A 14301-nucleotide genomic window follows, 5' to 3' on the forward strand; every position below is an offset into this window, starting at 1 on the left:
TTTATAGGTTATAAAGTGAAGTTATACACCTGACCTCAGGCCCACTCAGCCAAAAATAATGTGTGGAAATGTTTAAGTTCTAGACTTGGCAGAATTCCACAAGGGAGGACCTGGTCATTTTTATAGGTCACAGACTTCCAGCTTTGGATCATTTTAAGATTGGTAGTTTGTTCAGTTACTCGTCTATATCAAGGCTTTGTTTTCACCTCAAATGGATGTAAAAACATGCTGGAAAACAGCACAAACAACCTCATTACCTTCAATTAGTATCATCCTTAAGAATACCAAACTGTTCTATACAACAATCACGCATATCATTTTGACATTTTTTTTTTTATTCTCAATAATCATGACCACCACAGAGCAGCTTTTAATATTTGTGTGGTGGATCATTCTCAGCACTGCAGTGACACTGATTGGCGGGGTTTTGCACATAAGACTATGAGCTCAAATTATTTTCTATTCCTAAACCATGCTAAATTATGTTAGATTAGAGGAAAGTCATTCAGACATCATTCTTGTAGCTTAATTTACCAATATGTAGGCTTGTGGATTATTGTTTGTGTTTTAGTCTTTCGGAGATCTGTTCTTAATAAGCAAGGTCTATGCTTCTTCAGTGTTGCAATGTTAATTAAAATCTTTCTAAACAGATTTTGCTCATTCAAACAGCCCGAAAATGTTTTTAAAACACTCAGTTTTAACACTCTACTAACTAAAAAAAATGTTGGGTTTAATTCAAGCTCGGGCTCAAAAGGACAGTTTTTGGGGCGGGTCGGGCTCAGGCAGAATGTGCATTGTCCTCCACTCTATTACACTCTCCTACCTACAGCTGCTCTACCTTGTAGATAAAGTCAGAGACATAAGTTCATCTATTGCTGCACAGTGTGAGCATAATATTATGCTTGACCAGTAAACAAGCATAAAGCCATGCTATTAATCTCTATCTTACCATTCACTATGATTCAAACAATCAATATTATCAAACCCAAACCCAACAAAGCCCCGATTCTGCATGGCAGGAAACAGGGCCCCTACTTTTCCTGCAGGAAACAGTTCCAGGAATGTACCAACACAGCACTCTTTAGAGCAGAAGTATTATATGCACGATATGTAATTACCTTTCAGCAGAGTGATGTTCCACTCATAATCTACTAATGTATAAAAAAAATAAGTGTGGAATAATATCCTCAGCCCAGAAACACTGCATTAAAACCTCAACAAAGTCTCAACAAAGCATTAGCTCTTCACCTGGTCATTTAAAATGAGGGAACAATTACTGCTGGTAACTAAAGGTGGATGATGTTAACATATTAAAATATTTATACTTCCATAAAACTGAAAATTTTAGAGAAAGTCCAGACACAGTGCTTTAAAACCCAACTCAACAAGGCAACTGATTTTGACCTGGTCCACTCACGCATTCACTAATGTAAAATAAATATGGGTGAAATGATGCACTTAGACAATGGTTCAATAACCTCACCATATTTTAAATAAAAATATAAATGAAGAAAAAATTTGGCTTCAAATGCAGAGTCTACGGCCTTTAAAATTCTGCTTTCACACAAACCTAAACACTCAGGTGGCTCAACAAACTCCTTGATCTACTTATGTAAAGCAGGATTTTAAAGGCAGGATCACACTGGTATCAAGATATCTGAGATGTCCCTAATTCCCGAATTAGCCAATACATAGAACTGATACATAGCTGATCAAGTTTACCATCTCTTAACTGTGCAATGTAACATACTGTCAGGTGGGTCAATTTTAATATATTATATTATATATATATATATATAATTCTCACTTACCACCAATTAAGGAGTATATCTGTCATGTATTCCTCTGCAAGTTCTTACAGTAAACATGTAGCAACAGTTGCTTGGTACCCTGATGCAGCACAGGTACATGCCTGGATATGGTACAGCTTACTTGATAGCAGAAAAAATAGCAACAAAATGAGGAACAGTACAAATATACCGTTAATATCCCCCTCAAAACTCACTCCCAAACTCGTCCGAGTATCCCGAGAAAATGTATTAAAAATAACAAACAACCATTTAAGTGAGAAAGCAGGTATCTGGCCTAAAAGAGCCATAAATAAAACTTTATTCTCTCAATTTATTAACAAGCCACAGTGCATCTGTGGCCGTCTACCACAGCGCTTAAAACTTTGAGAACGGCAGTCCTCAGTTCAGGAGATCCACTCTATACATTTCGAGCCAACCGTGAATCTCCAGGTTGTTGGGTTGTTTTTTTGCGTTCAGTCCCGTCCTTTAGAAAAACAAAACGAATGCATTAATGCTGTAGCAAAGGGGCGGCAGAGCAGCAGGTCTTTCCTTTTCACTCCAAAAAGGCTAATAGAGGACAAAAGCAGTTGATGGGAAAAAAAAAAAAAATAATACAATAAAACAAACAAATAATAATAATAATAAAATAACCAAATAAATCCTCAACCTCGTTTGACAAAGCCAGAGCAGCATGCGGTAATTCTATGCTGTATGAAGTTCTCTTTTATGTTGTTTTTATTCTGAATACACATTCTCTTTCTCCCCAGCGCCGTAGCTGTATTTGTGTCGTATTATCTTTAAAACATGAGTGAAATCTCCAAATAATACTAGTGATAACAATAAGAATAAAGATGATAAAACCTATAGCAGCAAAAGAGAACTAATAAAATGAGTAACAGCTGAAGCAACCCTGGTTTGGAGGAAGGCATGGGTTAAAAGAGGTCCATGGGTGAGTTGGTGGCAGGGGGGGTAAAGGGGCCGGGGAGGGAGGGGCGTGCTCATCTGCCGTCGGCAGGGGTGCGGCTGAGGGTGAGGGAGGCCATGACGCGGCCGAAGCGCTCGCACAGCTCCAGCGTGGAGTACGACGGCATCTTAGGCGGCTCGACGAACGTCTTGATCTCAGTTGAGCAGTCGAGCAACTTGGGGAGGAAGTCGGTCAGCTTCTCCTGAAGGTTAGCTGCAGAGAGAGAGGACGGTACAGGCGTTCAGGTAAATGTTAATCATAATAAATAATATGTCACAGTTATAACTCATTTCCCCACCACTTCTTTGCCCTTAAGACAGACATTTGTAAAAGATCTCAGTTTTGACTGGCTGAACTGCACTGTAATGCCTATATTATATATTGCAAAGGTATGGCCAAAACAAATGAAGAAAAAAACAAACAAAAAAACAGCAGGCGATTTTAAGCTAACAATTCACTGATTAAAAGCTTACATCTGGTAGCAATGTAAAAATACTGCAGCATTTACACACTTGAACACAGCACATTCACACATCATATCAAATACAAACTAGAGACTATGTAACTATTAAAAGTAGAAGTCTTTTCTTAAAAGAATTTACAGAGAAAGCCAAAAAAACGGTGAGTACTGTTTTCTACACCTTCAAAAGACTGTAAACTTGAGAAAACTGCTACAGGAAGAGTCATGTCTGGCTGACCCACATGGAAACAACAGCTTTAGTCTTAAGCTCAGCTTAACATGATTGGACTAAGTCTCAGTTTCAGAAGTGAAGAGATGAGAACAGATGAGGTACAGTAATAAAGTCATTGCTAAGATGAGAAAATTTGGCTTGTCTGGGCCATAAAGCATTACTTCTAAACAACAAAATAAGATAAAGTAGGGATGTTCTAAAACTTTTGATTAGTAGTTTATATAAATGTGTTGGATTTTGTAAAAAATTTAAAACACACAAGGAGGGTGAAGACTAGCACATGCCTCCTCCGATACATCTGAAGTCAGCCACCACCTCTTTTTGAACTGCTGCTGATGTAGCACTGTTGAGTAGCATCACAGCGCTAATGCTAATGCGGAGGAAAGCGCGACAACTTAGTTCTGATACATCAGCTCACAGACAGACGCAGCCTTGTGCTAATCGACAACACTCTATGAGTGATGAGGGGAAAGAGCGCCGTCTACCCACCCAGAGAGAGCAAGACCAATTGTGCTCTCTCGGGGCTTCGGCATATGATGATAAGCTGCATAACCGGGATTCAAACAAGCAATCTCCTGATCAAAGTGGCAGCGCTTTAGACAGCTGGACCACTCAGCGGCCCGTATTTTATTTAATAATCTTGTTCATATAGTGCATCTACAACTTCAAAAGCAGCTCACAAACAGACATGTTGCGACTGCAGCTCTCATGGGGGTCAGCTGTGTTCACCCCTGCACTTACGCTCCATTTCCTGGCCCAGGTAGGAGCACCAGCGGTTCCTCATGTCCTCCACCGCCACCATGTCCTTCTCCTCCAGCTCATCCACCAGCAGCAGCGGGATGCAGGGCACCACCAGCTCGTTCATGATGTTCAGGCCGGTGTTGACCTCCGGCTCCTCTCCGGTCTCAAACAGAGCTGCTGCGTGCTCGTTCAACTTCTGCAGAAATCACACAGAACACACAAACACACACACGCGTATGTTATAGAACATTTCCTTTGACCTCAACGTCAAAATGAGAGCGTTCAGAACAACTTAAATCAGCTGAAGCGAAACACCAGGAGCGCACTCTTGGCCCTCCTGCCTCTCAGAAGTGTCCTCAGCATCCAAGAAACGCTCTGGAGTGTTTTTCTTCCTGACGCAAGCGCTGATGTGCCTGATGATGTACTACTGTAGTCATGGATTCCGCGTGCAACTCCTGAGAGCCCCTGCGGCACAAGCAACCTTGTTGACCTACGCAAGTCTGCTGCAGAGCCAGCGAATAGGTGGGTGCTACGTTTATGTTTATTAAAAAAAAAAAAGAAAAAGGGAGGAAAAAAAAAAGGCAGTGCAGTACATTAGCTATGTCAATGTTAGCAGTATTTTCAATTAAAGTGGAGCAGCGGGGTAAACAGCCAGGCTTGAGAGGGAGCCAGATCCCCTGTGTGGTTTTTCGAAAAGTGGTGGAGGTGAAACGAGGACAGCGGCGCGGCCCCGGCGGTAATGTGTTTACACTCTCAGCAGCGCCGGCTTCCTATTCGGAGCCTGATGATTACATTATGAGCACAATGGCGGTGTAGGGTTACTGGGTGCAGGCGCCCGGGTGAGGGTTACACAGGTCTTCGAACCAGCACACGCTGAGAGGGCTGCTCGGACAGGGGATACGGATGATGGTCATACGCTACAGTAAACAGTAAATCTGCTGGAGCGCATCATCACAAACATGCAGAACCTTATTAAAAACATCTCAACAAGCAACTTCTACCACTAACTTTTAAACTACATTCAACAAGATAATGCAATGATAGTATTTTCTTTGTTAAAAACTATAACTATTACCATACTACTAATTTGTGTGATTCTTTGGCTGTTTGGAGTGAGCCCTAAAACTTCATCCTACCTCTTTACCCCGACAAAAATTGATATCCTACCCCTAGGCATGAACATGCAAAACAGATGGGTAGGACTAAGTGGTAAGGGTAAGGAGTAAAATGGGTATGGGCCAAATCTAGTTCCAAAAAAAGTGTATTAACTTGTTGACTAACTTGAGCGATTTGTATATCAGTTATACCTGCCTTATACTAGCCTTTAAATGTTCTGCTTAACTTTTCAGTAAAACACCAGAAAGATTGTCAGTTTTAAACTGAACTGTATATGATAGATATAATGATAGGACACGACACACTAGAATTTTAATAAAAAAAAATTGTGCCTGAATGCAAATAGCAATGCTATATAGCATGACACAAGACATAATATAAATGGACTAAATGCTAAAAAACACAGAACACAGATGAGTAAATTCATGCACTGTAAAAGCCAAAAAAGTTAAAGTTTGCATGTGACTGCATTTTTTTGTTAACTAAGATTTGTGTACTGAAATTATTGTGAAGTGCAATTTCAAACATTTAGTAAAGGTGTACTAATACAAATGTGCAAGCTCGTAATAATAAAAATAAAAAAGAAACAAATAATTTTATTATAACCATTACAAATAAAAAAACAAAATCTTGGTGAGGACTTTAAAGGCTTGAGACAATCAAAACCATTGCTAAAGTTGAGGGTGTGGTTAATAAGAAAAAAGTAGAAGTATAAAAAGGGGAGAGTGAGGGAGAGTCACAGGTCTGTGCTCTGATGGTGAGTTCTGGAAGGGAGTCGCCCTCATTTGCTTATCTAAAGTCTTTAAAGTGGATCCGACGAAAGAGAGTTCTCCTCCGACGCCTCATCAGAAATCAGAATGACGCATTCAAATGCTATGGTTCATTTCCAACCAAGCCTCAGTGGTTTAATGTTTTATTTGCATGAGCGCTCTTAATTTATTGCATTTGGAAAAATAAAGGAAAAAACTGAGCAAAAAATGGGTGTCCTCTTTTTAATACAATTTTTCACTTCTGAAAGTGCTTTAAAAAAGTCTTTTGGTGCAAAATGAAAGATGCAACGCACACAGACATGAACATTATTGTGAAATAAATGCGTCCATTCTATCTTAAAGTAGCAGCAGCCTAAGGTGCTGACAGAATGCAACTGTTGCACTATTTAAGGTGGAACTGTACATTTAGCTTAGTTAGATTGTGATTGAGACCTATTAATAGCAATTTTTCATGCTTGTCATGTGGAAAGGGGTCATAAGATATGAAACTGCATTAAAAAAAAAAAATACATTACCATATTACTACTTTGTGCGATTCTTTTGCTGATTTCTCATAATCCTGCATTTGGAGTGAAGCCGAAAACTTCACTCTTCTTCATTCTTCTACCTCTTTATCCCAACAAGAATTGGGATGTCTTACCCCTAGGCATGAACATGCAAAGCAGATGGGTAGGACTAAGTGCTAGGAGCAAGGAGTAAAATGGGTATGGGCCAAAACTAGTTCAGAAAAAGTGTATTAATTTGTTGATTAACTTAAGTGATTTCTATATTAGAAATATATTAGAAATATCTATATTAGTCTATATTGTCCAAACTGCCTTTTGCATGAAGGAAAACGTGAGCTGAGCAATAAAAGGTTAAGTTGTATCTAAAGACACAAACACACTTACCAGCAGGCACTCTCTGCGGTAATGGGCTATAAGCTCTTCATCATGGCCTCTGTACGGCCCTTTGGAGAGCAGCTCTTTATTATACTGATAGGCGTAGATCAGGTACATCAAGGCCTCCACAAAACTGCAACAGAAACAAACACAAGGAAAAAGTTCACTTTAAAGCTGTAAAGAACAGTAATAACAGGCAACAGGCAAATAAAGTGGAAGCTAACAGACTCTAGATTATTACAAAAACATTAAATATATGATATTCCACTGAATTTCCACACCCAGTCACACTTAATCGGCAGAAACACTGAAATAATTCCAATCAAATCTCAATTAAACGTTTTAATTAAAAGCTTTCCATTTCTCACAGGCCCAAACCCTCAACACCTCCAAGGATCATAATAGAGGTTATGCTGCCCCCTAGTGCACACAAATCCAAACACAGCATCTCCAATCAAACAGCAAAATGTTTATTTTTGAAATTCACAGATTATTACACTTACCTTTTCTTCTGAAACAGCTCCAAGCCGATCATTAGGAAGATCGTCGTCTCACGGAAATTCCTGTAATCCTGATGCCACAACTTTTCAAACAGAGAACAAAAAAAAATTAAACATTAGATTTACTTAAAAGGACTTTAAAATAAAGACCCATTTCTTAATATAAAACACTTCCAACACCTAGAACATTTCGTTTGATAAATATTTGGGGCTAAACTGCTGTATTAAACAGATGGATTAATGGGTGATTCTTGGATTGATTTCGACAATAAAGAAATACTATAAATACAAAAAAATAAAATAAATAGCATTAGGTTAGGTATGAAATATATATCATTAAATGTGTGTTACAGTACAAATATTATTTTTAGTACTAGTAAGATTTTTTTAGTTGTTTTTATTCATTAATACTTTGATTGGGTTAGGTCAAGGCCAAAGCAGTAAAGCCCTCTGCTGCAGTAAATTTAAAAACAACAAAAAAGGCAAGTATGTATTTATAATATTGGGGTTCACATATATGTATGTGTTCTTCAAAATAATTTAAATGAAAATAAGCTTATTTTTGGGGATTAAGAAGTCCAAATTTAATGCATGTAATCACAGTCTTGTCATAAATAAAAAAGGTCATATTTTTCAAAAGCTAGGAAGATAGAAACAGCCCTTAATTGGTGAATCACCCTTATACAAATGTTGTGGGTTTATATAAGCATGTAAAAGCATCAAATTATATATAATTCCAGTTTTCATATTTGACATGGAGAATAAAAATGTCTTAATTCTTAGGAATGCTGTAAATTATAATGAATTGGGGCATTAGTTGCAAAAAATTGCAATGATTAATAATGTCTTAACGAGTGTCACTTAATAGTTTAGTTATTCCATCATAAGTATTGTTAATTAATGCACCTTTATTGTAAATGTAAGCGTTACCCTTGCAATTAATTGATAATGGGTAGTAGGGGTGGGCAATTTTATATCGTATACAATATATCGTGACACAGAAATATCATGATATTAAAAATCCATATCGTGATAATAGGGCTGTTCTGTCTTAAAAGTAGTCTATTATTTACTGTGAAGCTTTAGGTGTATTTATTGTATAACTGTTTTAGTTTGCAGTTTAAATGCATGCATTAAATATTCTGCAATATTTTTGCTGCATTATATTATTTTATGCTATATTATTTATTTTGCCACATTATGATTATTCTGTTATACTCTTATACTATATTCCTGAAATTAATTAATTATTTTTCTGTTTTCCTATATCGCCAAGTATATCGTTATCGCAAAAATATCCTGAAATATCGTGATATTATTTCAGAGCCATATTGCCCACCCCTAATGGGTAGAAACACACATTTAAATGTATAAAACAGTACATTAACAGACAGTTTGTGTTAAATTGTTCAAGAAAAATAAAAACAAAATAAAAACAGGTAAAAATTCTGACCTCATACTCCTCCATGTTAACTTCGTCAGGCTTAATGAGATCGAGTTTTGCTCGCGCCACTTTCATGATGCTCTTACATCTGAGAGAAAGAGAGAGAGAAGAGAAAAGCACATGGCCATTAGAGTGTACTGTGCTGGTGGAGGGGGGTGGGGGAAAGAGGGGGGTCACTCATGAGGTAATCTGTGGAATGAGATGGCGAGCCGTGTCCCCGAGCCTCGTGCTGGGGGCATGAATCATTCTTTATTACTGAAAACAAAATGGAAACTGCTCTCCGGAGCTGCGTATTTGGGCCACACTCACATAAATCTAATTATATTCCTCAAAATAGAGGAGGGGGAAATCAATTCACTTATGAATATGGATTACATGGCACACTTGGTCGTGCGCGGCGCGCAGTGAATGCCCACGGGAGGAAGCGGCTGGGCTCCGACACCGGGACCTTTCGGGCGGCGAGACGGTTGGGGACAATAGAAGCAGAGGGATATTGGCTGGTTAGTGGATGAGCAGAGACGGGCTCTGATGTGAGGGTGATATTGTACAGAATCTTTAGTGACAGCCAGATGAAACTAAATGGACTGCAGTTGGTTAAAGAAATATCCCTGTGTTTTTCCACCTGCTGCATCTGTGTATTAGAGGTGTGACAATTTAATACAATACAATGTGGTATCTCTATACTTATAATTGACTGAAATGAAAATTTAGGAATGAAAGCAAAACAAAAGAAAATATAACATTTGACCAAATATTGAACACAGATTTTCACAGGTTTTTATTTATTTCACCACATTTTTTTAAACATTGAATCCAGTTTCTTCCATCTTCGAATCCAGTAGTGTAGCCTCTGCACTCGACTTTGTAAAAGTCATTGTTCAGTATATATATATTATATATGTTATCTATATATAAGATTTTCTGCACTTTGGTATGATTGCACTTGAAATAACACAGTGGACCAACACCAGCAGATGACATGGAGACACACACAGTCCAAGTCCAAGTTTCCACCAATCAGGGATGGTTTGGAGAGACATGTCATCTGCTGGTGTTGATCCACTGTGTTTTATTATCAAGTCTAAAGTCAGTGCAGTTTTGTTTTCCCACAAAATCTTACATCACTTCATGCTTCCCTCAGCTACTGACAACTTTTATGGAGATGTGGATTTCATTTTTCAGCAGGACTTATCCCACTGCCAGAAGTGCTTATTGGTTTTATGTTATATTCAAATTTTCTGCAACACTGTTTTTTTGGGTTTCCATTGGCATAATCAACAATAACAGAAATAAACACTTGCAATAGCTCTGTGATTTTGGTCTGAATTACTGAAATAAAGTAACTTTTCAATATATATAGAACCTGTTACTCCCATGACAGTATGGTATGAATCCTGTACCTAATAATGTAGCTATTTCTATACTCTCATTACTACATTTTTGTCAAGTTTAACATTAAATTCACAGGCCCTAAGAGAAGTTGGCTCTTCCCCTGCAAACTAACTTCTACTTTAATACTCTCGACCAATAAGCAGACACTGTTGGGCCCTTGAGCAAGGCACACACCCTCTCTGCTCCAGGGGTTCCACAGCATAGCTGATCAGCCTTTCAAGCAAGAATATGCACTTAATCCATGGATATGTGGAGCAGATACTGACGAGATCAAGACGATACATTTTTTACTATTATTTGGCTGAGAAACTTTTATATCTATTATGAGCAAAAGGGCTTCGTACCTCTCATCAAAGCCGAGGTTTCTGTCTGCAAACTGCATGAGGAGGGTCCTCTCCAGAATCTTTTTGGGCGCCTGGTTCTGGATGAAGTAAACGATGACGTGCTGAAGCCGGTGGTCATTCTGGGGGGCCGTGTCCTCCTGCGCTAGCCTCAGCAAGCGGCCATACTCAACTTTGATCGCCTTTTAGACAATAATCAAAGAAAGAAAGAAAAAAAGGAAAAAAAAAGGGAATGATGGGTGTGGACATGTGTGGGTGAGTGAAAGAGAGAGGAGAGAGGGAGGGAGATGGAGGGTGGGGAGAAAGAACAAAGAAAGAGAGGCATATTGTTAATTACCATGACCACATTAAAGAGCAGAAGACAGGTGCCTCAGGCACAACACTTAACTGCAAAAAGGGAAAAAAAGCTGAAGTTTGAACCCTGCCTGACAGGATCATCTGACAGAAGGAAAATTAGCTTAGCGCATGATGGGGTGATTCATACTTTTATAAACAGACCCATTTGATATTATTTGATGTGCAAATTCACTACAGAAAGACAGATATACTGAGAACACTAAAAAAAACCAAGCCATCACAGTATTTATTACCCTGTCAGTGTTGATTTCCCAATTTACAGGCATATAAACACTTAACTATCTTTGGATCATTATATATAATATAACCATATTTCAACACTTAAAGTAATTCAGCAAAAAAATCTAAAGTACATGATTAATCACTGACTCCAGATGTGACTGGTGAATAGGGGTGGGAATCACAGAGCATCTCACGATATCATATTATCACAATACAGTACCCATAGTAACGAGATCACATCACAATACTGTGAATAGCAATACTGAAGATCATACTTCTTTACTCTAAAAAAAATCTAAAAAATGATTCAAAATCTGTGACATGATCCAATTTGTAAAATCCAAATTTGTAATCCGTTACATCTCTTGTTAGCAGCATTAGCCTAGCATCTCCATAGCATTCTTCAGATACCATACTTGTCTTGCCTGATCGACTGCATCTGGAGTAAGTGATTCAAACATATCTAACGCTGGGGGAAAAGTAATGAACAGATAGTCACTGGAGATCAGTTTTTATAAATGCAAAAACAGATGGTGGCCCCCACTGAGACTCCAGATTAGGAAATAAGATTTGTGGGAGTATGTACAGAGTCGATGATCATCTGTCAGTTACATTCCAACACAGACACGATCACAGCACACAACACAATTAGAGCTTTAAGAGCCGTCAGTCATCACGTTGTGTTCTGCAGTCAAGGTGACACTATAATCAACACCACAACGGCATACAGATGTAACGAAAGCCGGAACAGATTTCACAAAAAGGGGGAGGGCTTCAGTCAGCCATGCCCAGCAGGCAATTAATACCACATCTTCAAAATAAACAAACAAACAAACAAAAATAGACAGTAATGTCAAAAAGAAATAAAGCAAATATAACAGCACACACTGATTTTCAGCTGCTTATTGACTGCAAATGTGTTAAAGTAAAAAGCCAAAGCTTGAACCTACAGTCCTTTAACCTCCAGGCAGAGAAAAGGCAAGATATACTCTAGCTGTCAGACAAAAAACATTGTATTTCCAAAATAGCTACTTTACTGAAAAAGAAAAAACTTTCGAATCTTTAGGAGAATTCAACAGCACGTTTTAAATCAGGCATGTTTTATATGTTGAAAATGCGTAAAAACTGAATAGAAAAAGCCCAAAATTCAACAAACACAAGGTAGACAAAAGATGACGTATCCAGCTGTAAAACACGTGATTATCTGATCGCATTAATCACATTCTTATTGCTCGATATTAACTGCTGTTATGCTTTCACCAAACGTCTCCAAACTACCCTATAATATACTGCCAATATTATTATATACTATGTACTGCCTATATGACCCTATACTATCCTATACTACTCTATATTCTATACTATTTATACCTCCTATACTATCCGATAATATTCTACACTTCTATATATAGGCAGTATATACTATATACTGCCTATATATAACCATATACTATTCTAAAATATACTCCTCATTTTATTCTATACTGTGCTCCCTTTACTATTGTATAACATACTGTTTATACTATACTCCCTATACTATCTGATACTTCGCTACACTATCCTCCCAATACTAAATTTTACTATTCTTTACTCACTATAGTACCCAATACTATTCAATAACATACTCCCTATACTATTCGCAGTAATTATCCTATACAACCTTATACTTTTCTATACTGGGATCCCTTTACTGTTGTATACTATACTCCCTATACTATCCGATACTACTCTACACAGTCCTCTCTATACTAACCTATACTATCGTATATTTCCCTATACTATCCGATAATATTCTATACTATCCTCCCTATACTACCTTATACTATCCTATATTTCCCTATACACTTCCCTATACTATATACTGCCTATATATAACAATATACTATTATAAAATATACTCCTCATGTTATTCTATACTGTACTCCCTTTACTATTGTATATCGTACTGTTTATACTATACTCCCTATACTATCCGATACTTCGCTACACTATCCTCCCAATACTAACATTTACTATTCTATATTCCCTAATACTATTTTTTTACTCACTATAGTACCCAATACTATTCTATAATATACTCCCTATACTATTTTCACTGATTATCCTACATTACCTTATACTTTTCTATACTGAGCTCCCTTTACTGTTGTATACTATACTCCCTATACAACTCTACGCGATCCCTTTCTATATTAACCTACACTATCGTAAATTTCCCTATACTCCTCTACAGTCCGTTACTCTGCATGAAACCCGTCTGCGCTATTTTACTTTACCCTATACCCCGATACTTCTTTTACCAGCCTGTACTTTCTACACTACATTCCATATTCTACCCTATATTCTTCTTTAGTCCCCTATACTCTCAATACTCTAATCTATAATCCCCACACACGTCCTTGTACTACACTACTCTGTTGTGTCTTTTTTTGTAATAGATGAAATATTTGTGTATAGACATTCCGACCTGTCTGTTTAGATGCAATAATCGTAGTATTTGTGTGTTCACTGTGATAAGACATGTTTATTATGCTGAATGAAGTAGGATTTGAGTGTTCGTTCAGCCTGAAAATCAGAAGTATTAATTAAGATTTAATTAATCTGAATATATGTTTGTCTGTATGTCTTTATTGATCTGTGTTTGATGTAACGCACGCTGGGTAATCAGATGATGTTTTAAATATGGAGTGTTATGGTTCTACACTCAGCACTGAGTTCAGCACTGCTGGTTGTGAGATCGGACCTCTAATAGTCTGGAGAGTAGTAGCGAGTCTGCAGTGGAGACACAGACAGAACGACCAGGCAAAATAAAGGGGAGGGGCATGCAGAGGTTAGCACAGTCACTGGGGCTGCAGTCGCCGGGCGTGGATGCAGTACGGCAGTACCTTGAAGAAGGCTGCTTCAGGACCACACTTGTCATACACACTCCGGGTTTTGCCAATGGCCATTATAATACCCTGCATGTTTGGCGTCATCATGGTCTGCCCAAGGAAGAAGGCATATTACTACAGAGTACACACACTGTCCACACACACACATACATACACAGAGTCCACACACCACACACAAATGCATTCCACACCACACACAC

General features: G+C 38.0%; 1 protein-coding gene across 4 annotated transcripts in view; it reads right to left on the reverse strand.

Annotated features, from left to right (window-relative positions):
- Positions 1-2077: 2077 nt before the first annotated feature.
- Positions 2078-14301, reverse strand: part of usp25 (ubiquitin specific peptidase 25) — a 42090-nt gene continuing 29866 nt past the window's right edge. For 3 of the 4 annotated variants that reach the window (XM_022680994.2, XM_022680993.2, XM_022680992.2), the window contains 7 exons: positions 14096-14191; positions 10635-10813; positions 8908-8986; positions 7458-7537; positions 6964-7087; positions 4188-4383; positions 2078-2967 (listed from right to left, as the gene is read on the reverse strand). In XM_022680994.2, the coding sequence (XP_022536715.1) occupies positions 2789-2967; positions 4188-4383; positions 6964-7087; positions 7458-7537; positions 8908-8986; positions 10635-10813; positions 14096-14191 (933 nt within the window). In that variant the 3' untranslated portion in view covers positions 2078-2788. The remainder of the gene's footprint in view (positions 2968-4187; positions 4384-6963; positions 7088-7457; positions 7538-8907; positions 8987-10634; positions 10814-14095; positions 14192-14301) is intronic. The other variant, XM_022680995.2, reaches the window with a different exon arrangement.

The sequence above is a fragment of the Astyanax mexicanus genome, chromosome 20 (assembly GCF_023375975.1).
Source record: "Astyanax mexicanus isolate ESR-SI-001 chromosome 20, AstMex3_surface, whole genome shotgun sequence".
In the NCBI taxonomy this organism is placed as follows: domain Eukaryota; kingdom Metazoa; phylum Chordata; class Actinopteri; order Characiformes; family Acestrorhamphidae; genus Astyanax; species Astyanax mexicanus.